General features: G+C 40.2%; 1 protein-coding gene across 2 annotated transcripts in view; it reads left to right on the top strand.

The window, feature by feature from the left end:
* TNKS (tankyrase) overlaps positions 1-26606 on the top strand; it is a gene marked incomplete at both ends in the record, with an annotated part of 135473 nt that overhangs the window by 63448 nt on the left and 45419 nt on the right. For both annotated transcript variants that reach the window (XM_081999713.1, XM_081999712.1), the window contains 2 exons: positions 7363-7399; positions 8270-8345. In XM_081999713.1, coding sequence (XP_081855839.1) covers positions 7363-7399; positions 8270-8345 — 113 coding nt within the window. The remainder of the gene's footprint in view (positions 1-7362; positions 7400-8269; positions 8346-26606) is intronic.

The raw sequence follows: 26606 nt of genomic DNA, 5'->3' as shown, positions 1-26606 counted from the left end.
TCACCAAAGTGGGAAAGGACCTTCAAGATCATCAAGTCCAACCATTAATCCAGCGCCACCATGTCCCCTAAACCATGTCCTGCAGCGCCACATCCACACGTTTTTTGAACACTTCCAGAGATGGTGACTCCACCACCTCCCTGGACAGCCTGTTCCAATGCTGCTAGCTCAGTGGTTTGGTGGAGTTGTGGCCAAAACAAAAATATATTTGTTTATTTCTGTAATTCCCATTCTCCTTTAAAATATGTCCCTAGAAGCACTTCACTATTAGCTGAGCCATTTTCAATTCTTAAAATTCTATTTCAAATGGCTAATTTGAATCTGCATGCATAGTTCCTGACTCATCTTCAATAGAAGAGGCAGAGTCAAGGTACCAAACCTTTCCTCCTTAGTAACATTCCCCCTTGTCTGTTCTTGGAGACATTATCTCCTGAGTTGCTTTTCTGCCGCTATTGCATATAGTAGAGTTGTTTTGGTGTTTTTAATCTGTTACAAGAGCTTGAAATTAGGGCCTTGCTGTGCTCCTGGTTGAGCCTAAAAGACAGTTTATAAAATCAGCCCATTAACTTGTGAGAAACAGCTGAGTGGACAAGTGCAAGAGCCATAAAGAAATTGTGAGAAACAAGTGAGAATTAAGGGACTATAATAGTAAAATCTGAAATTATTATTTTTTTGTTCCTCTTCCTTCTCATGTGTTCCTTGTACTTCTTAGTTATACGTGCCTTTTCACAAAGAATATTATTTCAACGTACTCCCTTTTTTTAGTGTTGGATTTTTTTTTTTGCTGTGTCAGGTGGTTATTCCCACAACCTTGTGCTTTTTGGATGGTAAAAATACCTTGCTTTGATTTAACTCCGTATTTTAGTCTCACTTGTTGCTTTACTTTTAAGAAAAATTAAATAGAAAAGAAGGAATTGTTGAGTATTTTAATGGAGTGATTGGACCCTTCCAAAAGTAGCCACATGGAAAATAAAATTTCAGTTTGCTAGAAAAATGGTGTTTTAAAAAAAACAAACAAAACTCCAAAACCAAAAAACCCAACACTGCCCCCCCAAACCACCTAGTAGTCTGTCACAAGCACTGAAAGTTTCCTGCTCTGATTATAACTTGAATATTTGTTTAAATACTTTTTAAAATTTGTTTAACTACTCCAAAGATCACAGTGGATTAAAAAGGATAGCATATGTGGACATCAGCTCATTGCTCACTTGTAAGTCTGTGAAGTGCTAGAGGGTCAGAGAAAAAGTATGTTTTAATTTATTTCTGTTGTGTTTATTTCTTTGCTAAACTGTTTGGATTCTGGTCCATAGGTTGCTTGCTTTGTAGCAATGCCAACTCAAATGCAGAGTCTCCATTTCTCCTCTTCTCTGCACTGTCTTGTCCAGGCTGTTCATTCTCAGGGACCTGTTTGAGTGGCCATGGGCTGAGCTGGATGAAGTAAGGAATTTGGTGGGAAAACAAGTTCTCAGCCCCCCAACTGCATCAGGGCTCTGATCCCGTTTTCTCAGCAGCCCCATGCATTCCTGTGCTAGCAGAGTGCCTGGTTGGAAAAGCACCAGAAACATCTAAATGAGGAAAAAGGAGAGACTGCTGTCTCTACTGCTGTGCTGGAGAGCCTATGTCCACTGTGTTGCTGGATAATTGTGAATGCCTATTTGAAAAAAATCTGTTGGGCTGTTCATTAATATCTTGGCAATCTTAGTGTAGGACATGTATTTTCAAAAGTGGTAGTTCAGGTTTTCAGGGTAGGCAGCCAATAACAACCCATAGTCTGCACATGGTCAAAGTCAAATGTAGAGCTGCCATGTTTTCTAATGGAGCAAGATTTCACCCCTCACTTTCCAGTGCTGCGAGGCCTGCAGCTGCCAAGAAAGAAACAGGAGGTCCTGAAGAAATCACCACCTGGAAAGTTAATGAGTTGAGCTCAGGAGGGCTGAGCACTGGCACTTGTTGCCCAGGGAGGTTGTGGAGTCTCTGTCCTTGGGGATCCTCAAAAGCTACCTGGACACAGTCCTGGGCAGGCTGCTCTGGGTGGCCCTGCTTGAGTAGAACGGTGGGATAGGAGGATCTCCAGAGGTCCCTTCAACCTCAGCCATTCTGTGATATTCGTGAATCTTCTCTCCCCAGCCTGTGGCCACAGTTGCACATTCCTCAGGCCTGTGTCCTTTTATCACCTATCTCAGAAACAGGATACCCTTGGCTAGTGTAAAATTTTTCACTGTTCATCAGTACTCTGGGTATTTAAATTTGTAACTGTGATGCTGTATGATGTGCAACTTGACATCCTCTTTAGTTTTCAATTTGGTTGAAAATAGTTTCATCAATGATTGATTCTCTCCCTCCCCCCTTATTTTTTGCCATTACGTTGGATAATAATAGCTTGGTTTAATCTGTGTGACATTAATTTTTAGGGAACTGTCCTGACTCTGGCAAATTGACACATAATAGTACGATAATGCAAAAAACGCTTTGTCCAAGTTGACATTTTGGCTCCAGCTGGTTTCTGTATTAGCTGATATGTAGAGGGAGGGAGAGGACAACAATTCACTTTGTTTCTTAATGTAGATGCATTGAAAAAGCACTGTTGATTTATGCCATGCATTCAGATAGATTTTTCAGCTTGCAGTATTCAGATGAAATTTCAGCACCTTTGGAAGAGAGGGATGTAGGGTTATTTGTCTGTAAAGTACACTGTAGGATTGATTCATTATGTTATTTTTTTCCAGAATTTGAGATTTTTTCTTTTGTCTCAAACACATGATCACATTTCACAGACTCATCTAGTAAGTTTAAAATTTAAAGGTTACTAGTGAATTAAAGCTAGAAGTGGATTGACTGATTATTCCATGTAACTCTTTAACAGAATTGATTTATGCTGCACCTAGATTTTCAGTGTGACGCAGCATAACACCGCATAATCATGTGGCATCAATAAGCACAAAAATAGGACGATAGCACCCTGAAGATGGGAAGCAGCAAGAACAGGCTGATGGTAGAGGAGAGCTCGTGAAGGCTAGCTGCCACAGGCTGGTTGTGCTTTTCTGGCTGCAGCTTTTATCATTAAGCTGGAAAGCACAAATGAAAGGAATACGTTAGAAGCCCGTAAAGGTTTCTGCTTGTTGCTGTTGGTCCACGCCTGTCTTTCATTTTCCCAAATACAATGTTCCTGCATGTCTGTATATGTCTCCAGCGCAATACTCCACTGTTCTTTCAATTACTTTCATCTGCTGCAGTTGGATTCAAAGTGACTGCTGATCAGCATGTTGTCTCGGTGCAAGGCCAGGTCTCCTGTCTTCTGCTGAGATCTCAATTGAGCTTCCAGCTACTGATCTGCTTAACCGCTGGGTGCAAATGGTTGCTGATAGTTAATAAGTCTGATAGTTAATAAGCATTTGCTGTTAATCAGCTACTGCAAAATGCAGCTAGGGCCAGGTACAGCAGTGGCTGTGTAGCATGTGGAGCTATGGTCACTGTAGTTTGCAGCAGCTGATCAGAGGTCTTGAAGATAACTGGTTTTCTCCTGGAGGGACAGAGATAAGGTTAGTTAGCTGCCTGGTGGTAGCTGTGTTTTGAAATGGTGATTATCTGTGGTTACCAGTGGTGACTTCCTAGTCCAGCACAAACCGAGGAGCAGTGATGTTGATCTGGAGCTGGGAGCAAAGGTTTAGCGGATGCTGAGCGAGCTGTAAGCAATGAACTTGATCAGATGCAGTGAACACCAGACACTGAGCAATTTCTGCTTACCTACCAGGTTTTGTCTGACAAGATAGGAACAGGGACACTGCTTTGGTATAGTGCTCTGCTCCCTGTTTCACCCCTGTTCTGTCCTCGCCTTCAGAAATTCTCAGGCTGACTGTCTCTGGGCTACCCAGCATGTGGAGGTGAGCAAGTCCAGTGCTGTGCTTGTGAGCTGCTGGGCCGAGAAGTGGCAGCCTCTCTGGCTGTCACTCTGGGCTCTCTTGTATGGAGAAGGGAGGCATGCCCAGCAAGTTCTTACCTACCCAGTGTGGCAGGACGTGTCTGGGGGTGTGGCTGTGTGTTGTTTGGGCTTGCCATGAAACACGGAAAGGAAAGGTTGAACTGCGATGTGGTTGAAGGGACGAATTGCAGATAGATGAAAATCGTTTCCAGCATTGTATTTTGGTTTTGATCTTCTGTGGCAAGGTGTAACGTTAACTTTCACAACTCTGGCAGACAAGCTTTGTGCTAGCCAAAAATATTGCTGCCAAAAATCCTCTGTATTGATACTGTGATTGGAGGGATGTTTTTCTCTCAAAGCTAGCAACTGCTGAGAGATCTGGAAGGGTAATTCAGGCTGTTACCTGCGCTTTGTTCTGCAGATGTTCTTTTGCAAGACTCTAAATCCTAACCCACCCAAAGGAGCTTTTCAAGTGATGTTACTAGCTTGGTTCAAGACAAACAGTTTGACATTCTTTGAACAGAAGTATTACGTGAGGTTGATGGTCTGTATTCCTGTACTTCAGCTCGGAACTTGAAATTCATCTCTGCCACAAGCATGCATGGTTTGTTTTCAAAAGCTTTGCAAATGAATATTTTATTAGGTAGCTGCAGCCAAATGCTGCAGGATGGCCTCTGATACGCTTGGTAGCCAAGCAGCTTTAGCCACGTTTGCAGAGCCCTCTGGTGGGAAGGCAGCCTGCGCCAGCAGCAGCTGCTCCTGCAGGCTGCGTCACCCACTTCTCCCACATGCCATCAACCAGCCCTCTTCTCCGCTCAGCGGCATCCCACCAGCTACTTGCTCCAGCGGCCAAGGGGTTTCCCTTCATCCCCTTCCTATCCAGAAGAGCAGAGCCCTGTGGAGCGTGCTTGGCCCTTCCTAGCAAGCCTGATGATGTGCTGTAAGTGCCTCCATAATTTTAGGTGTTGCTTTGCAAAATGTGATGGCTCTTTGAGAGTAATAAAGTTAGCCAATTACAAGATAATATTTTCCTAATCCATATCACAGTGAGGGAGAGCTGTGATGAATTTCAGGAATTGCTTGTATGAATTTCAATGGTGTCTGTAAATACCTTTTTTTTTTTTTTAATTACCACTTAGTAAAAGTAACTGATTTACTTAGGCATACAGTGGGACATTTCTAAATCAAGAGGCACAGCCTTCCATTTCTGTTGGTCAGTAATGCTTTTGCTAATCAAGGTACTTAAGGAAAGGGCTTTTGTGTTTTAAAAGTACCAACTTACTGAGCATGAAGGAAAAACGTTATTACACTTTTCTAACCTAATAGTATTCAAAAGCTTGGTTAGAACTGCTAGATGCAATGCCAAACCAGAATGTGCAAACAGGCCTTTTAATCTGATTAGGTCCCTAAAGTGTTGATATAATACAGGCCAATATGTCTCCTGCAGGAAATCCAGCTGTTTGGCATTGTTGCACAAGTAATGCAGCAGTAATAAAATGTCTTTTTTTTTTTTCCTCACATGCTGCCCAGAGCTTTTCACTCACTGTTGATTTGAAACACGCACAACTGTGCTCAGTATTTTATCTTCGTTAAAATAAAAAAAGAGGAACAGGTACCATGGCTTGAAAAGGCAATTGCCTGTGGTGGGCAGGAACCCCCTCTGATGAACTCGGAGAGTGGCGGCAAGACAAAGACAATCATATTTTTGTGTCATTTTACTTGTTTCTTAATCAAGTTTGTACAGACGTACAAATTCTTCCAAAAGCTAAATTAACCTTTGTGGCCTATATTTGAAATGCCAATTTCAGTTCTTCACCTTTGTGTTGAACTCATCTGCTCCATTGCCGGGGTTCAGAAACACAGAACTGCTCAGTTGAGACCCGTCATGTGAGTGGCAGTCGCATAGTGGAACTCCTTGCTGCAGGTTGTTGTGAATTCCCAAAGCTGACTATGTTTCAGAAATCAATTAAACACATCCGGAGAAAGGCAAATTCACCAGTGTTATGAGATGCAGATACTGCCCTTGTCTGAGAATGCCTCCACTGCAGCCTGAGGGATGGGTGGGAGGTGTGTGGCTGTGTGTACTTGCCATCTTCCTCCCTACCCTTGGGTCAAGGCAGGATGCTGAACTAAACAGGGCTCCCTGAGGCGCTGGAGAGGGCTGGTTTTGTTGTGGTCCTTGTCCCCCTCTGGTGATAACCGGAGGAGATGTGATGGGGGGTGTGTGGTACCAAGCTGTTTCCAATGGAAGAGGACTCTAACCCTCCTCCTGTGGCCTAGAGAAGTTCTTTGTTGAGGGATATTGTTTCCAGAGGAGCCTTCCAGTTTACCTGCAGTCCGATCTGGCATTTCCCATGGCCCGCCAGCTTTCCTCGCCTGTAATGGGAGTTTCACTGGAGGCTTATTACAAATGCACATAGGAGGAAGCACAAAAGGTTTTTTTTCTTTCTTGCAGGCCAACTTCATCTTGTTTTTCTTATAGCGTTGTGGTTAGAGGCTTTAATTATCTGGCAGGTGGTATATGGTATGTTTTTCAAGCGCTGCATCTTTTGGCTCTTAGGATACCCTCTGCTCTGTGACTTTAAAGCTGCTGAAAAGCTATTTTTCTTATTTCTGAATTGAAATTCCCTTGAATTTGTATTGCACGATATCATCGTGATTCAGCTTTGTAGAATACTGTCTTTATTTCTGCAGGTCATCTTGTTCCATGCTCTTTTTGAGATATTCACATGCAGTTTTAATCCTGCGATGCAACAACCCTCCTGACTTGTCTATTATAACTCAGAATTTCAAATCTCAATGTTGCTTTAATGTTACTCATGGTTATCTCTAGTCTCAGAGTCTCGTAGCAAAATCTCTTGGAGAGTTCATGCTCTTCTGTCTGTGCATTTTATTTCAAATGCGTATTTTCTTGGAAAGTGGCTGATGATACAATATTTGGAATTTTTTAAATAATCACTGCTCTTCTGAAGAACTTGGTGAAGTAGAATATTACTATTCAAATAGGCAGGTGAGAGCTTTGGAGACTGGTAATTTGTACCTTTTAAAAAGCCGCACTGCCTCGCTTTTGTCTCAGAATTTATTATGCTTCCCAAGTATAATGTGACATACTGAATAGGGCAGGGGGTGGGGACGTTGTCTTCCGCTGACATGCTGTTATCAGTGGGACGGTGTTTCTGGACACAAGATTTCGCAGTCATTGGTCGTCCGAAGAAAGCCTTTCCATCTGAGGATTGGACAAGAAGATGCGTCAATTTGCTGCCCGTCTCCAAGGTACTGGTGATGCTGCCTCCACAAGCTGGCTAACGTCACAGCTCCATCACCCAGCGGGGTGTGGGCTTTATTCTCCTCTTCTCTGTTTTAATTCTGTATTTGCTTCCTACTGCATTTCTTAATCTGACTTCTGCCAAATGCTAACAGCATGATATTTTGCAATCATTTAGGTGAATACAAGAAGGACGAACTCCTGGAAGCTGCTAGGTGAGTGCTGCTTAGAATATAAAGCATATTTTGGGGGTGGAAGCAGGAGAGGAAAAGGGATTTTTTAAACAGTAATGTTTTGTCACTGCCTTTCCATGAAATGATGCAAACCAACCACTTCATTAGCGTAAGTCTCTTAGGACTTTGCAGTCTGGTACAAATGGAAAAGCCTGTTTATGTAATTGAAATCCCCCACTATGGTGATTATAAGGTTAATATTGAGTTTTTGCTTTAAGCTTGCTGAAATCCTCGTTATTGTTTTGTGACTGTTCTTTTTAGGGGCATATTAAATATTGGAATTTTTCTTTGGGTTTTTCCTGCTACCTTAGGATATATTTTGAAAACAGGCTTTATCAGAACAGAGCATAAGGAAGCTTATACAAAAGGTGTAAAGTTCAATCGTATATTCCAAAGATGCTTTCATCGTTCCTTCTGATAGCACAAAACTGTTTTATATAGACTCTTAACCCTTCTAAAGATTTTCTGGATATTGGTATGTAGTTGTTTCAAATGTTATGGGCCATATGCTATGAAAATTTATTTAATTTAGAACATTTAATTTGGCAAATGGCTTTCAAAGGATCTGTGAAATTAGATAAAGGGAATATAGGATGAGATTAAGGAGAGAAATTAAGAGGTCTTTTTGCATGATCTTTTGTAATACACTTAACTGCAAATCTAATAATTCTTTCCTGTATTTACCCTTGGTTTTGAAATGTTCAGAAGATCCTTTAGCCATCTGATCTTCACCCTGGCAGATTACAAATTTCAATATACTATGCTTTGATATCCAGCTCCTTAGCAAATGTTTTGCAAAGAGCTCTGGCTTTTTTTCCCCCCTTTCCATAATCCTCCCCTCTCCATTTACAGGAGTGGTAATGAAGAAAAACTGATGGCTTTATTGACTCCTTTAAATGTGAACTGCCATGCAAGTGATGGGCGGAAGGTAAGTTAATACCTGCTTTATATTTCTGTTATTCAAGAAAGGCCAATTTAACCATACTGGGAAGCATAGATGTATAAACCAAGAGAGTGTATGGGAGGGAAAACCTGTCATGTTTTTTCACCATTAAATTAAATGCTGTTGTACTTGATGCTGGCAGTTGTGACAGATCAACAGTCAGCAGATGTGGATTTTGTATGTGTCTTTTCTTTTAGATGTTAGACCCTGGCGTACATGTAACATGAACCTCAAAACCTTTCATAAGAAAAATAAAATGTACTGTTGCAGATGAATAAAATAACTAAGGGAGGAAAGTTGTTATTTGCACTTGAACATTGTCTGGGTGAGGTGGTTGGTATTCGGCTTAGTTCCTAATACCCTGCCACGTAGACTGGCAGCGTATTGATACGCTTAACACCTTCTGCATTTTCTTAAATTTGACATTATTGTTTTGACTTTCTCTGGCAGCGATGTTTGAATGACTTAAATTAAGGATTAGGCTGAAACTGGAGGAGGGAAGAACATACGGAGTGAGAAGTAGATCCTATGATTTTTTTGATGTTACAGACATCAAGATGATGGTCTGTCTAGACTGTTGGATTTACAAACCTTGGTTATTTTTATTTTTTTCTGCTGTGTACCAGAATGTTCTTAATCTGCATATCTTAAAAATGTCTCTCACATGTAACAGTACATCTCACTCTCAGAGAAAAGCATGGGAGTATTTTCCTCTATAGTTCTCGTTATTTTTGGTGGAGTGCGTTGGAGCATAGTGTAAACATCTGCCCATTCTGGAGCTGTTGTGGAACAGCCTAGTTCCACTGAAATCAATGGAGATAGGCCATTTAATTCAGCTGTGTCAGAACTGATTACATACTCCCTATATTTTAAGATTAAACATATTGCCCATAGTTCGTTGTTTCCCTTTTCTTAAGGCTTTACTATTCAAATGAGATTGTGTTTAGGTATTAATAGTGCACTGTGTTGTTATAATTAAGCATGGTGGTCCACAGCAGTGCATTACTGAGTAATTGAGTCCCCATCACTGTTGATTTAAGGCCAAAGGCAGAGTTGTGATTTCTGTCAATATGGAGAGGAATAAGTCCTTGCAGATATGTTATCTGAAATATTTATCACTCTTAAAAAAAAATAAATAAAAGCAAGATTTTAAAATTCATATTAAACTAGTAGAAAATATTTATGTATTATTGCAGCCTCTGAATTAGTTTGAAAATTTAAACCCAAAGCTCAGAAACCATATTGCAGTTAAAGCTAATCAGTGTGGACACTTTGATAATTTGTTTGTGTATTTGGTTGTTGATAAACAGAGTGGTTATTAAAACTCCTTTTAAGATGGCTTGCCGTTGATATTAATTAGCTTTTTTTTTTAATGAAGCCTACCAGATATATAGTGGTGGGCTTTTTTCCCCCACTGTATGTGTACAGACTGTTTAAGGTGAGGTAATCCTCTGTAGCAAGTGTGCTATATAACTGTTAAATACTTAATTTTTAAGGCAAAGCTTTCAGGTCCTGTACTAGTGCAAGATCACTTGGGGTTTAGTCATTCTAAGCTGTGCTGCAAATTAAGTGAACTTTTCAGCCTAGAGCACAGTGTTCTTGTAAATGAAAGTCTTTGCTGGTGCAGCTGCTTTCAATTGACCTATGCTGATTTACACTAGCTGAGAATTTGTCCATTTTGGAAGTTGGTTTTTGCATTCCTTGATGCTTTAAGTAGGTTTTTTTTTCAGATCCCTTCAGTTTTCAAGCCTCAAACTTATCACAGTGTAAGGCCACACGCTGAACACAGCTATCGGGGCCAGGAAGTGCAGTCCCTGTGGAGTGGCCTGAGATTCTCGGCATCATGCATACTCTACAGTACAGACGTAGCCACAAACTCTTGTGTACACGCTTCTCCAGTTTGTGCATTCCTCGGTTTTCCACGTTTCTGAGATGCCTAGCACCTCCCTCATAAGGGAAACATTTAGCTTTGTAGGTGATGAAATTGAGTCCCAGTACTGAATGGGTAATTACTTTTTCTGTATAGCAGGTAGTGATAGTGGGTTTTTTCATACTTTGTGTGAGTTTTTATAAGTTGTCCTCTAACACCCATTTCACTAGAACTGAATAGCAGAATAGTCAGGATATTGTCAATCACAGTATTGCTTATTTCATTGCTGTATGCAATTTACCTTGGGGATCTCTTCTGTGTCCCATGTATACTAACATCTGGAGTTCCTGGATTTCCCAAACACCACATTTGCTGTGAGGGTGTGCTTCATAGAACAGATAAAAGGGGTGGAAAACTCCGACATAGCTCACTGTTTTGAAACCAGCTCGGGTTGGAAATAACGAAGACTTACAGCCTTCTGTGTGTTGCTTGAAGCCTTTTTGAAAAACATAGATAGCCAGGGTCTTATTCCTACTGGACAGGAGTCCATGCTGCTAAAACAGTTACAGCTGGTGCTGATAACCATCACTCCATCTGTTTATTTAGCACAGAGGTCAAAGACTGAATAGGAGTGAAAACTGAACTTGCTTCTTCCCCTCCAACTCACAGTTTAGATTATATGAGCATCGTAGAAATGTTCATGTTACTGAAGCTGTTGCCTGAAAAGGGGGTTAATTCTCTGTTGCTACTCTCCCAATTATTTTCTGGAGTGAAAAATGGAGTGTGTGCAAAAGAAAGAACAATATTTTACATCAACTAAAGCATTCCCGCATACCAAGGATCTGTGTAATTTGTGGGGTTTTGTTTTGATGACCAAGGAAAACTAACAATAGTATCTCAGCAAAACAACTATTTCATTGAGTTAGGTAATGGTTGTTTTTTGGGTAAGTAATGGCTTATGTACCTGTTGAATATATATGAGGGCACAAATAATGGTGCACAAGTACAGAGCTATACAGTGCAGAGCTATATGGTACAGTGTATGCAAATGAGTGTTATGCCAGTGTAAGATTTCACAAGAACTGTTTTTTTGTAACTGTTGCATTTGCTTGCTTTTTAAAAAAGCCCTGAGCTAAAATATAATAGTCATTTTTCATGCCATTTAGTCTTGCTTTGATTTTTTTTTTTTTTAACAGGAGACTGGAAAATCACATAATTGTTAGGATGTGGTGTTATATGTAACATAAAATCTGCATGTTATGTCACTTCTTTTTAGATTGGTTTGCAAAATATTTGCTCTGTCACAACAGAACCAAGACAAAAAGCTCAGGGGCACCTGCATATTCCCTATGGGTCTGAAATTTCACTGTGTCCAGCCTCTGACCTCTGCCAAACTGTTCGGTCTTTATGTAAAGTATAGAAGTAATCACATCTAGAAGACATGCTATAGTATTGAAGTTAACAGACAGTACTGAACTTTGACACTGTCAAAAAGCCAAGCCACTTATTTACATGTCTGACTACGTAAAGGTATGTAGGCTCCAAAGACTTGCTTTACAGCCCCTGTTATTTTTCCCTCAAATATTTTTTTTTTCCTCTGGCGTGTCTTTTTCAAGACCTAGTCGTGGGTAAATTTTCAAAAATTTTTTTTTTACTCTTTTAAAACAACAGGTTACTATTTGCTACTGGAAGCTAAAGCTGTATTTTGTCATGGCAGCTGGATTTCTGACTTGCTACAACAGTCACAGCTTACCAAATCCAGTAGTTAGTGGCAAGACACAGGCTTAGAATAGAATGTATCATCGTTGCAGGTTAAGTTGAAGCCATCTCTTAGCCCTCTCATTTCCTTTGGAAAGCTGTTGTGGACACTTGAGAGATGTTTCAGGAACAAATTGATGTTGCCTCCAGTTTAAAAATACAGGAATGTCTGAGCTAATGAGGAAGCACTGGTTTTAGCAATTCAGATGAGAACTCTTCTCTACAAGGCAGACTTCCCACATCACATCTTGACAGCTTTCCAAAGTGAACTGCATCCTCCTGACATGGTAGCTATTAGCAATGGGCAGTTGGATTTTTTTTGTTTTGAAGTTGGATTTTTGCTGGTATAAAATATCCTTCTCCTGTACTACATTACGCATGCTCAGATCATGACACACTGAAATACTCAGGTGTCAGTTGAATAAAACCTTCTCTTCATGCAAGGAAACCCAAATCCTCTGGTCAGAAGTTACTCAAAAAACAATTTGTTTTGCTCCATTTCTCAAGGTTCATCTCCTTCCAGTTTGAGCAAATGTCTGAGATTTTGAGCTCTTTGGAGTGCAGAACAATTATTTGTGAAGTAAAATGCATCCTTCATATTTGAAAGCCTAGTTTCCATTGATCTGCTATTACAGCTGTGTTTTGTGTTTACACTTTGTGTGAAGCATATGAAAAACAGAGAATACTGTGGTGTTACCTCTGAACAGCTTGGTCTCAGGTATTTGTTTAGTGTGAGGCAGGAATTACTACCCAAAGGCAGCACAGAATGCAATTCTTCCACAGCTACGTTGTTTTCCTTCCTGCATCTTCCCTCACTGCCTTGCTCCTTAGAAACCAGAACCATGGAAATTTCTGCAACAAGTCAACAAGGGAGCCTGCAAACAACGCACTTCAGTTCTTTCCAAACACAGGACCATCCTGCACTCTGGATGAGGCAGTGATCCCATGGGAAAAAATAATAGGCAATTATTTATTAAAAGACTATTTCTAGCGTGCATGCAGTCCTATTTAATTTTATTTCACTATTGTCTTCTGGCTCCTAGTGCCCTTTTCTTTGTTTATTCCCAGTTTTCAGTCCTTACTGCTCACAGTACCAGTTCTTAGTACTTGGCATTATGCCTTTCCAACACCTTTGTTGTTACGCCTTTCCAAATCAGATGTAGACAACACTGGACCCAGAATACCAGTAGCAGGCCTTTGCATTAAACTCTGTGAGTCATAGGAAACATACTTGCCTCTTGGGGTTGAGGCTGTTTCTTCCTGGCTGCCAGACAGACATTCATTTTTCGTGTGCATGGCATCATCCAGGTTCATGGGTACAGGGTAACAGACACAAGAAATCCAACTCCGAGAAGGTCTGCAACGCGGTGCTGAGTACCAGCATTCTTGGCCTGAAGCAACTCCTGCACAAGATCTTGCGTGTCCATGTTTTACGGAGAGGAGGAACTGCCCCTCAGCTCCTGCTGTGGGACATCTTTGATATCAAGCAATGTTCTGTTGGATGGGGTTGCAGATTCCTTCTCTTGCTTCCTCTGCTGCTTTCTCTCTATTGAGAGATCAGCCTTGGTCAGCCTGTAAACAAAGGGCTGATAAAAAGAAATTTAATTCTAACAAGATCAGGTGAGTAATGTCTCCTTTTATGAGGGAGTCTCTCTAATTTGCTGCTAAGTGGATTTGCCAGCCCCTGTTCCAGCATTCTGGTTGTTCTCAACCATTTTCATGAAAAATCCTGCAGTTTGAAACAAAATTGGTATGCCTTCCAATTTCTGAGTCTGTATGGAGCAATCGATCCACGTTTTCACAAGCTTTTTCTTTACAGTTATTAAGCCTACAGACTTGAGCAGTTATTAAACCTACAGCAGTGGTTGAGATTCTCTTGTAATCGTTTTGGCTCTAGAAGCTGGGGGTTGAAGAAGAATGCCATGCATTGCAATATTTGTTAACAGTTTGTATGCTAGTGACACTATAAACCTTTACAATCGTGTGCATTTTTCTTTGCTACAGTAATAAAAATGAAAACTAATACCACATAAACTTATAGGTCTGTTCTATAAATTTATGGCGTACAGATTATAGTCAGATGAGTATGAAATGTCTTTTGGAAGCAATTATCTCACATTTAATAAAAAGTGGTGTTTAAATGTTGTGAAAATACATGCTTTTCTACTGACAAAAGCTGCATATTTGAGCAAAAGACTTGTGAGCAGATACCTGATGCGAGGCATTTTTGTCATACCCAAGGGTATGTCTGAATCTCTGTGTATATTCTTTACGTGTATATTTTTTTGTCACATGTAATATATTATTTAGTGTCATAATCTACATCTATCTTCCCCAAGATTTTTATAAGCTTTTTCTGCTGGTATACGTTGTTTGTTTGTGGTGTTTGTAGATATATCAAAAGTCACTAGTCTCAAGGCTCATCTGCAACAAAAAATAACTTGTGTAGAGGAGAGGAGCAAAGGAGTCATATATTGAAACCAAATTAACAGTTGACTGTGCATTTTCTTGATTCAGAACAAGTGCTTTCTCCTTGATTAGTCTAATAAAATAAAAATGTTTTTAAAATTCAGAAATTGTTTAACTAGAAAATGTCATTTTATTTTGGGGAAAAAAGACAGCTCCCCATGGATTAAATCCAAAACAGTTATTCCAGAACAACTGGATAGACAAGCCCTTGCTGAATCTGCTCACTTGCTGCTTACTAGCATAAAATGTCAGAGTGGTTTTGAAGAAGTACTATAAAACCTGTGCAGATTTTTGGGTCTTCATTTGTGGTCCTGCAAAGATTAGCCAGAGGTTTCCTGATGTGTGATTACAGTGTTTTGGAACTGCAGTTATCGAAAAAAGCGCTAACAGTGTACTCCGTTAGCTAACATTTGCTAGCGTAAAGTTGGCCTTGACTCATGGCTTCTAAACACTGTAGTCTTTGACACTGATCTTGGATGTGTTTCATGAAATGCATATGTATCCAAGGTATGTCTAGAGGTGTGAGTGTGTTAACTTTAAAGTATATAGGTTTATATATATATGCCTATATTTACTCACATATATATTCATATACACTTTTATATATACCTAACTGTGTGTATTTACGTGTGTGTGTGTATATGTGTGCATATCTCAAAGGTATAGCTAGGTAGTGTGCCTGCCTAGGGGAAGACAGGAGCCAACACTTCCCTCTTTCTGCAAGCTAATTTTCTGGGGATTGAGGGAGGATGGAGAGCACATCGATTTTTGTTTAAAACAAAAATGTTACTCTGAAAGCTTATTGTTTTAAAAATGTGGGATTTAAGATCCTTCTTTACTATGGTCAATGACTGCTGCGTTCTGCAAGCGCTACAATTATTTGTGCTGCTTCTGCAGCCTCACCAGTGACCCATACTGGGTATAAGCATGTATACAGTCATGGGAGAAGATGTCATCAAATGCCAGCTGCTCCATAGCAACATACATGTTCTTATCCCACCTCGGATATGAACTCATTCACGGTACCTGAATAAACTGCATGAAAAAGGGCAGCTGGGGGTTGGATTATGAGTCGGCCTCCAGAGCTCGCTTCCAACCTCGGTTATTTTGTGATACCTTGGTGCCCCACAGTATTGTATTTGTATGATCCATACTCCCAACTTTGATTTGGATGGAGGGCTTCACAACCATAGAGCCTATCCCTGTGAACACTGTAATTAGGACTGATGGAGGGCAGATGATGGACTAAAGTCCTTCTAAGCAACTCTTCCCTCAGCCAATATGTGCCTCAGTGGTGAAAATAAGTACTGTACATCAGATGCAGACATTTTTGTATGCTGTTAAGTTATAGCTATATTTGTCTGTAATTAAGTATTTTAAATCAAAGTCTGTGCTCAAAATTAAGGGTCCTTCCTGGATTTAGGTAATGGAGCATTGTGGAAAAAAAGGTGACATTTCCAGCATTACAAAAAAGTAAAAAAGCAAATGCCATCATGTTTGTGATGTGCATGGGGATGAAGTACCCAATGCAGTACACACGTAGAAAGAACATTTAAAAATGGCCACAACTGTATTTTGCCTTTAAAACACGATTGTGTTTGTTTAAAAAGATAGTTCCCAGGATTCATGTATGTCAGAAATAGTGGCAAGTTACGTTCTATATTACGCTGTGATCCCATCTTACTTCATCAACCAAGCATGGTGCCTGCTTTCGGCTGGAATAGAGTTAATTTTTCTCTTGGTGACTGGTACAGTGCTGTGTTTTGGATTTGGGATGAAAATAATGTTGATAATGTACTGATGTTTTTAGTTGTTGCTAAGCAGGCAAGGACTGATCAGCTTCTCGTGCTGGCTGGTGGGGGATGTGCAGGAAGCTGGGTGGGGACACAGCCAGGACAGCTGACCCAAACTGGCCAAAGGGATATTCCATACCATATGATGTCATGCTCAATATATAAACTGGGGGAATTGGCTGGGGAGGTGACAAGCTCAGGAACTAACTGGGTATCGGTCAGTGGGTGGTGAGCAATGGTGCTGTGCATCACGTTTTTTGTATATTGTTTTAACATTTTTTTTTCCCCTGGTCCTATTAAACTGTCTTTATTTTAACCCACAAGTTCTACCTTCCCTCCCCACCCCTGATTCTCTCCCTCATCCTGTTGCAGGCAGGAGGGAGGGGGGCGAACGGCTGTGTGGTTGTTCTAGCTACCTGCCAGGTTAAACCACAACACATGGTCAGTGGATAACACAAGAACACACACCCAACCCCTGACTTTGTACAGTATAGATGACTCAGCTTAATTTCTATCCCTGGTGTAACTTAAGACCCTCTATAGCCCAAGATGATATCTTCTGAATAAAATGTAAAAGTGATCTACCTGATCTAAGTATCTGTTATGAGATCTTAAATATTTTCCCCAAAAGGTTTCGGTGAGTACCCCTTCATCTCTTTTAATTTTCTTTAGAAACTATTCAAAGTGTAGTCTATCAAGGTCACAAATAGAAATTGCGCTCTTGAAGGACTGAAAAGAAACTGTTTACTCTGTAGTCATTCTCTCTATTGTTCGCTAAAAATCAGGAAATATGATTTGTTAGGTCTTAATCGATGTGCTCCTCAGGAAAACTTCAAATGTATTAAAGGTGTGGGGTTTTTTTATACCTGAACTGTTTCCCCTTGATGATTAGCTTCACACAAGGGATAGCTTCTTGCATTATCCATCTACTCTCAAGAAATCTTAAGTCAAACTGGCAGATTTGGGCAGACCTGCCATTTAATATTTTATGGAAATTAACTAAACGCTGTGGTCTGGATTTGGCTCTATCAGCTCACAGAGCATCCAGAAGTTGAGTACTGATGATGTTTCTTCTACTGTGATTTCGAGAGTGGAGTCTTTTCTTTCACAGAGCTTGCTGAGGTTATGTTAAGTTGAAATGTGGCACTCAGTCCATGGACTGTATGCTTTTGATTTCTGTATATGATTGGCTGTAGCGAATGCTGTAGATGCCACTTCTATCCTTGGTGTCACTTCCCTCTCAAAATCCCTGCACGTAAGCATGAGAAGTACTGAGAAGTAGACCACTCTGCTTTCTTGTTGCTTTTCACTTATGAATGTGGTATTAGAGTACTTTGTGGCCTCCCTCAGTTGTCAGACATATCATTTAGTTGTACCCTCGGTTTCCTATCTCTGCATGCTATCATGCATCTGTCTCAGGACATAACATCATCTTCCTTAGAAACTGTTGGTGAGGATTAATTTAAAACCTGTTGAGTGTCTGCATAGACTGGGTCAGTTGGATGACCCTTATGCACGTGCTCGTTGACTGCTTCCAAAAACTCCAAGAGCTTTAAAGGTGGAACTTCCCTTGGCAATATTTGGCTCTTCCCAAGTAGATCATATTTATCCAGGTGCCCACTAATTCTAGCTGTTGTTATGTTATATTTTTCCTGGTACAGACAGCAAGATTACAGGCCTGTAGTTCCCCAAAACATGTTTTAATGATTGGTTTGCAACTTTTGGATCTTCATGTACCAAGATAATCTTAAGTAGAGGTCACATACCACTAGTAATTCACCTGTTTCATTCTCCAGCACTCTCTTGTGTGAATGAATCCCATCCTGGCAATTTGTTGATGTTCATTGTGATTATGTGTATCTTTACGTCTTTTATGCTTAATTTAGTTTCAGACAGATCCTTTGCCAAGTTTCACCATGCTCCCAAATACACACATGCTCTTGTGCTAGGGTCCTGGGGTGAGAATTACCTGTTTCTTCCAAGATGTATACCATGCAAAGAGTTCCTGTAGTTCTTCCACAATGACTTCTCACCTGCAAGAGCTCTATTTCTTGCCCTAGCATCACCTTGCCCCACTGGACTGTCTGATGAATTTTGTGCTCCTGGTGGATTGGAATGAAGGGTTTAATGCTGGCTTGAATTCCTTTCACTAGTCACTGCTTAAAATATTTTTGCCTCTGTTAATTGTATTTTTACCTTTAATCTGCTGGAGTTTACAATCCTGGTGATTTTCTTCACCTTGTAAATTCAACTTTTTGAATGATGCCGTCTTAATTCTAGTAATATCTTTTAGTTTGCTGTTAGTCACACTGGCTTCTTTCAATTTATCAAGCCTTTCCTAACAGGAGGTATAAGTTAGCATGGTATTTCCAGTATTGTCTCCATTGGTAGTCTTCATGCTGTCTTATGGTAAGGACTTAGTTCTCATAGCTACCACTTTTAGCTTATTGATAAAAAACTTTTTTCTTAGCTCCTCTTTTTGAAGGTTACTGTGGTCATGCTGGATTTTTTTTTTTTAGCAAGCATTTCCCCTGTAGATAAGTTGAATCTTAAGTATGTTATAGTCACTGTTCAAGAGCACCTTCTACTGCAATGTTTTGCACCAGGTGTCACTTGTTACTTGGTACCAGCTCAGTAGTTGCATTTACTCCTGTGGCCTCCCTATTCCTCTGTAAAACAATCCCTGATAGCATCCAAACATTTCACCTCTGTGGCATGTTTCAGTGTGATAGTTGCCCAGGCTATATGGCAGTAATTTAGGTCACCCAAAGCCCTTCTGTTTTCTACCCTTGCTGCCTCTCTGATTTCTCTCAGCACATCGGTTATCACTTGCTAATACAAGCCCATCATTGACTTCATAGGTTGTGTGGGTAATTGAGAGTAAGCAGTTTAATTCTAAACAAAAAGAACTACAAATACTTACGTGCAAGGAGAGGTGTATTTACAGAACCATTTCTAAAACTGTTGTGTAAGTTGACTGAGCAGGCAGCCGATGAACAATAAAAGGAGAGGAAAATGACAAAATATAAGGCATTGTAATTGATGATGGATGTGTCATTGATGAACAAGAAAATTGAGGTGATTTGATTAGTCTTTTCTAAGTAATATACTTCTACTTATAAAAGAGACTTCTTACAGATGAAATTCTTTAGAATATTCATATTCTAATAACCATGACTTTTTCAGTTTTGAAACATACTAAAAGGAAGTACAAGATAAATTCTGTCTCTTTTCCTGTATTTTGCAAGGCTCTCCTTCAAAGGAACAGTGAAGTCTACATGACTGGGTTACAAAGGAATTAAATTCTAAAATTTGCAAATTATCACTATAATGCTAAAGAAGCATTTTGTATGTTTAATTTTGTGAATTGTTTTAGATTTTGTGTTTTCGTTTCATTCCAAAATATAAGGCATATTTATTTCACACTGAGCACTGGACCTGAAATGCAATCGATTTCCAAGTGTTGTTCTTAACAGAGTTCATTCTGACCTCACTCTCAATAAAATGAGTGAAGTGCTGATTTGAATGTCGGTTTAACAGAGGGAACAGTCAAATTTCACATTCTTCTCAATAATGTGAAAATCTTATGAACTAAAGCCTGGGAAGTTTCTAGCTGGAAGAGGAAGGAGGAGAAGCAAAGTTATAAAGATGGAGTGTGAAAAGTGGTAAAAACAATGAGAGATATTAAAAAATAAGGGAATAAAAGATTGTTAGTAGACTGTAGTAGGAAAAAGACTTTGATAGCAAATGGAAAGAGACTGAAGCAGCAAAGAACTGGTTTTCTGGTGTGCATCCTCTTCAGATTGTTTTAATGTTGTGTGTGGTACTTCCCCAGTCATCTGGCACGGCTGTTTGGAGAGGAGCCTCTTATTAACTCCTGTTTGTACTGCCAGAGCAACACCAAAATATTTCATTAAAAAGAGGGAACAGCAGCCTGAGCGAATAAGTAAAGAACAGGATTCTATAACTTCTGCCACTGGCTGACAGGAAAGTTAAAAATGTATGTATTTGTGCTGGAAGAGGGGAGAAAGTTGTCTCATCCTACTTTCCTGGTACGACAAGCATTTGCAGCTTGCAATTTGACAAGATTGATGTGTTGAGACTCGGCCTGTAGACCGTGCTGGCTGGAACTAAGACGCTTTCAAAAACTCTGCAGAAACTTGGCTATCTGTGCCCCATTGCTCAGGCCAGCAGCAGTAGCATCTGTTATTCCCTGTGCTCTAAACTTGAATCACAGGTTCCAGCGTGTGACTTAACAAATAAAAGTTCCAGCTGTTGACATGAGACAATTCTGCATACCTGTGTGCTCAGTCCATCCACCCTGATGAGTTTGTTCTCTAGCTGGCAGGTGTTGCCAGATGTTCCTTGGAGTACTAGAGGTTTGAATACCCTCTGATGACTTTAGTTAATACCATTGCAGGAGCAGTTTCTTCTTCTTGCCTTTGCCTCATCAAGAGCCAGTCACGCCTCAGTGGCTCACCTCAGATTTGTCTATTTTTGACTTGCATTTCTGACAGATTCTAGGTGATGAAAAGAAGCAACAAAAATGGCCATCCTGGACACAATTATACTGTAAGTAATTCCTATGTAGTGTATATGTCTTCTATTAGCAGCATTCCCTTAGGAGAGGAGAGAGTGGGTCTTTACTGTCACTTCATCTTTACATAGCTCAGCAAGCCACTACTCCCTCAGCTGCCAGCATCTATCACCAAAGAAACTGTATAATTCGCTGCTTCGCTGATAATCCATCTCAAAGTCCATCTCCCCATGTCATTGAGTGCTGCCAGAGATCTATTCTGTGCTTCTGAATCTGGGAAAACTGCAAATGCTGCTTCATGGTAGAAGCTCCAGAATTTCTTTTTCATATTGCGGTTCTATCCTCAGCCAAACCTGTATCATTTGCATGGAGAAAGGGAAGAGATTCTTGTAAGAAACAGTTTTCTGAGAATGCCACAGGTTGTGAGGGATGTTGCTCAGCTTTTCTGACACATCTTCTGTGAAACTATTTTACCAAATGGGTGGTAAGTTAAGATACATGCAAATACAGAAGAGTTTCAGGGGTGGGAGGAGGACATGTTGCATTTTAATTCTTGTTTAGGAAGACGTCGAGGATCACTAGTGCCCCATTTATGGGACCTGCTGTTTGTGAAATCCTAAGATCAGAGGTCGAGGTGGTGTTCCCATTTAAATGTTTAAGTGTTTCTCCCAGCCCTTTACCATTTCCCTCGCAGTCTTCGAGGTTAGTCTCTGAAAGTAACAGCAACAACTTAATATGGAGTTGTTAGGGAACTAAGCTTTCTAATTAATTTTTGGGGAGCTGAGATCCCTTTTATCCCTTTGCCACACCTGCTTTTTTCTTGTGGATCAGATTGATCCTTGCCTTTAAAGTTCATTTCAAACATGGCTGCTGCCTTCTGTCACACAGTATCTCTTTTTCTTCTGAACTTTCTTTTAGCCCTTTTTCAAGAGCAACGATGCTCTTTCAGGTTTGACTTTGTTTCTTTTTCTCTGAAGTAATCAATTTGAGTACTTTCTTTTTTATATAGCTACTGCTAAGAGAATAGCTTTCAGAACTATCTACATGGATTAAGGATTTCCCTTCCTGGTGTCAAAGATAATAATCTCCATAATTTTGAAAGTCAAGTGTCATTTTCTGGAGAAACCTGCTCGACAGGGAAACCAGGTTTTTCTTTTGGGATTTAATAACACTTTTACATGGTCATCTTCAAACATCCATCTTAAGCCTGCCTCTGCAGATGAAACTTCCTTTTGTTGTATGGTCCTGCAGTACTTGCATGTTTTCTCTCCTGTCAGGAAAGGTGTCTTTGCCCTTTACCCTCTTCTGCTTTTGGGCATACTTTGTTTGCCTCCACTTAACTACATTCTCTGTGGTGACACTATTTCTATGCTAGCAGGAGGAGTTCCTGAGCAGAAAAGTAAAGCACTCATTTCCCGTTCTTCTTTCTTTCAACCTCTAAGAGCCAGAGGAACTCCGGTTATTTCTTTGTCTACCCCTGTGCAAGATGATGCTTGTCATCTTTTCTGTCCTTCTCTACCCCAGGCATGTATGTGATTGAAAAAGCTCTTCTCTCGTGAATCTCCTGCCCCTTATTTGTCAACACTGAGCCCAACTTGCAGTACAACAGGGTCACCATGTTAATGTATAGAGCTGATGCTAAGTCTTGTCACAGTCTTCAGGCTCAGAGATACAGGCAGAAGCTTCTATTGTCTCTCAAAGGTCAGATCTACTACAGAAATATTTAGTAGGCAGTAGTTTGGATGTTACAGCCCTCTGAGAAGGAACAGATTTGAATACTCACTGGAAATTAAAAGAAGATTAGTCCTGATCTGTCATCAAAGTAAACCTTTTCCAAATGAGGGTTTATTCTGTCTGTGTATTTGCAGTATTTTTATTCTGCTCTTCCTGTGCTTTTTAACTCTCCAGCCATTTTATTAATTCTTTCCATTTCACCTTTCCTACATGTTCTTATATGTTCCTCCAGTTTATCAACAACTTCCTGGTCTGGAAGTGTCCAACACTAATTTGCAAATAACATTCCAGCTGTGGTTTCTGCACAGTTGCATACATAGAGCAATGTTTCTTGAATCTGTGATCCACAAAGCAATGCTTTGTAGCTGGTACATGTTTCTGAATAATTCTAGGAGGTATGCCATTCCTGATATCTGACCTGCTCTGGGCTTTGTAGTACAACCCAGGTGGTACCATACCTGAATACATTTCTGAAAGGTATTCAGTTGCAAGGAAGAATTTCTTTTTAATAGAGACTTTGTTCTCCTCCTGCCAAGTGGCAGAATAAAAAGGAATGCAAACGTTTCTGTCTTACTCTACATGTAGTCCTCATTCTTGCCTGATAATGCTCTGCCCTAGCACTAGTGTGAAATCAAGCTGGTTTTGTCTTCACTGGTTTACAGCTCAAAACAGTGGATTTTTTTTTTTCCAAAGAGCTCATCTGATATACCAGAGCTCTAAATTAAGGTGCTGTTGTGACTTGCTGATTCTGAATTGGTGAGACGTTCAGTTCATTTTCCCTGTCATTAGCTGTTAGAAAGCACTATGTGAAACTTGTGATGTGATGTTTTTCTGAATTTTACTGTACTAAGTCTGTCTGTTCAACAATCCAATTAAGTATTACTGGCTGTGTTCTGAAGATGAAGCAGTTAAATTACCACTGGAAACACAGTGGAGTGAGAAATGCCTTCCTTACGCATTTTGTAATCCTTGTCCTTAGGAATTGTTTTTTATGTTGTTTTTGTTGTTGTTGTTGTTGTAGTTTTACATAAGAAGAGTAGTTTAAGCTCTTCATCCCTGTGCTTATTTCTAGAGTATAAACTTGTTGCAGCTAGCTCACCTACAGTCAGCAGTCTGACATAACTTGTTTTCTTGGAGCAGCATCTATAAGTTTGTCCCTAAAGCATAATTGTTGACCATGAAATTAAATAACTTGGTACTGCTTATAAAATGACGAAGGAAGTTGCACAGTTTGGGTGGCTGAAGTTGACAAGCCATGTGGCTGATGAACAGAAGCACAGCTCCTTTCCTGCTCATTAAGAGCATGATTCTCTAGCTGAGGTTAGGGACCTTTATTTCTGTAGCACCTAGTGTGCAAGAGCATTGTAGCATGAATATAAAATTATTCTGAGTTACTTGAAATACGTGTTTCTAGAAGGAAATTTTTTGTATGTGATGGCATGTCCAGTCTTGGCACCATACTAACAAATGTCAGAGAGATATTTTCCCAAGCAAGCTTACAACTGAGTCTAAAAATGAAAGTGTAAGATGGCCACACTGCTTAGAATTGCAATACAAGTTGGTATCTGAGCAGCAAAGGAAAAACCTGATCATTTCCACAGTGGAAAAGTTCAGGAATGTCTCTTCAAGATTGTGATGTTGTTGCAACTTGTTTTCTTACCTCATTAATCAGAATGATAAAGTGGTGACAGGAGGTATCCCACTCACATCTGGAATGTCTTCCTCATGTATGCTCATGATTGATGCAGTTCATTTTAGAGAAGTCTGTAAGAGAGCAGCATCAAGCAGACACAGACTTTTGCAATTGGAAAGACAGATTCTATCATAAATTCTAACCCAGTGAAGAGTTGTTTGTCTGCTCAGAGGCTTTTCCTTAGTATGCCGGATTCAAATAGTCATCTTGCCAGGAGTCAAGACATCTTTCAAAACAGTATGTTTTATGCAAAACTGTGAAACAAAGGTCCCTCTCTGCTCTTCCCCTAATTTAGAGGAGGTGAAACACTGTTTTGAAGGGAGCTTGTAAGACAAACTACAGAAGTTTAAGATATTATTTTTATTGCTACTGCTTTCTACAGGCAGTAGGGTCTGATTAGAATAAAGGTTTTGTTTGACAAAAGCTAGATGGGAGTTTGCTGCAATTTCCAAACCTACCAAACCTGAAGATAATTAGAAACAAGGTAAAAAAGTCACATATCTTAAAGTCTGCATGAAACATTTTAAAATCCCTCCTTTCCTCTCCCTTTTTTATTTCACATACAAGTGTCCTTAGGTATTTTCTGCCAAGTTATACTTGTTTGTGTCTCTATGTAAGAGCCACCCTTACTGGTGCATATCCACGTGAGGACCATCTGCACATGAGAGCAGCCAAAATATGTCAAGGCCAGAGCTGGCTCTCAGAATCAGGGTGTTGCCTCTCTATTGTGAGAATGCCCTTCCTGTAGAAGATGAAATTAAATTATGACAATTCTAAATCACTGTATAGTATTGTAAATTAGATGTATGATTGGACATCATATATATGATAAGATTGTTATTTGTTGATTTTTATAGTGTCTGGGATGACAACTTGAGAATGAAACACATTGGTTACGATTGTTATCATATAGCATGATACAGAGATTTTGGTAGCAGAAAGCAAGAACAGGCTTTATTAGTTCTTAAAACAGTTCCTGCAGCTGTTACTGATCATGCAGATAATGCATGATATAAGATCCGTACATAAGATCCCTCAGTTTAAAGCTCAGTTTATGTACTGAGCATGAAGTTATATGGTAGGGAACATCATCTTGGCCAGCCTGGATCAGCTGTCCTGGCTGTGCCCCCTCCCAGCTTCTTGTGCACCCCCTCACTGGCAGAGCATGGGGAGCTGAAACGTCCCTGACGGAGCATAAGCACCACAACTGCTCAGCAACAACTAAAGCATCAGTGTGTTATCAACATCATTCTCATACTAAATCCAAAACACAGCACTATACCAGCTATTAGGAAGAAAATTAACTCTATTCCAGCCCAAAACAAGGACACCCAGGCAACACATTTTCAAAAAGACTGCAGGCAAAAATACCTGCTGTAGTATAAATTGTAGGTGTACAGGTTGACAGTGATTGCCGTCTTGTGTACAGTGATCTTCCTTGAAATGCATAGTAGCTGCTTTGACTCAATTACAGCTGCCATAAAACTTTAAAATAATGTAAGCATCTTCCATGAGGGTCTACTTTACTTAATAAAAATGGAGTTGTACTCTTTTTAATTACACTAGTAACTAAGACAGTGTGATTGGCTTCGTAACTGTGAATGTGAGTCTTGGAAGGTAAGTGCCCTCTAGGGATTCTTGTTAGTCTCTTGCCAGGTATTGCAAGACTTGGGAGGAGGGGTTAATTGATAGCTCGATTAAATCTCTTCCCTTAATACTAAGTGATTAGTTTGATATGCCTTGCAGGTGCAGTATACAGTACTGCTGTTTGTGATAGTTAGTTTCGACCTTTCTAGTGCTATATAAACAGCATGTTAATTTTAAACATCAGTCTCATTACTACCATCATTCAGTTGATTTTTTTTTTTTTTTGAGGCCTAATAATCCCACATAATGAGTATTTTGTGTAGCATGACATGTTCTAGGTACTTAGTTTCTGTAATTAGCATACAAGCTTGTAATGCCAGATTAGTATTTTTAACTGTTAAATCTCTAATATTAATGAATGCCCTTTCTCATGAGAAAGGAAAATAACTCCTTAAAAAGTCATTGCGGTAGGGCCTTCCTGCTTCCTCCTTCCTGAAGCATATGTATAAGAGCCTTTTAGCCAACCTAAAGTGCCACTGGCAACACTGGCTTGTGGGTTCTGACACACCAGGCCTGGATACAGGGATCGTGGATCCTCCAGGCTCGCTGCTTCTGCACGCCCGTTGCGTGTGTTCAGTTGTCCTTGCCCCTCAGCCAAGTGGTCCCTCTGGCCCTCTAACTGCCTGCGTCTCCGGCAGTGCCTGGTCCTCCACGTCGTGTGGTTGGCAGCTGCAGAGTGGGAGCATGCAGGCTGGCAGAGATCTGGGCAACGGGTGTAGGGAGCATCAGGTAGCTCCTCCTTGGA

The sequence above is a fragment of the Phaethon aethereus genome (assembly GCF_964289735.1).
Source record: "Phaethon aethereus genome assembly, chromosome: 4".
NCBI classification, from domain to species: Eukaryota; Metazoa; Chordata; class Aves; order Phaethontiformes; family Phaethontidae; genus Phaethon; species Phaethon aethereus.
Note: the sequence above shows the minus strand (reverse complement) of the source record. Positions and strands in the feature narration are given on the sequence as shown.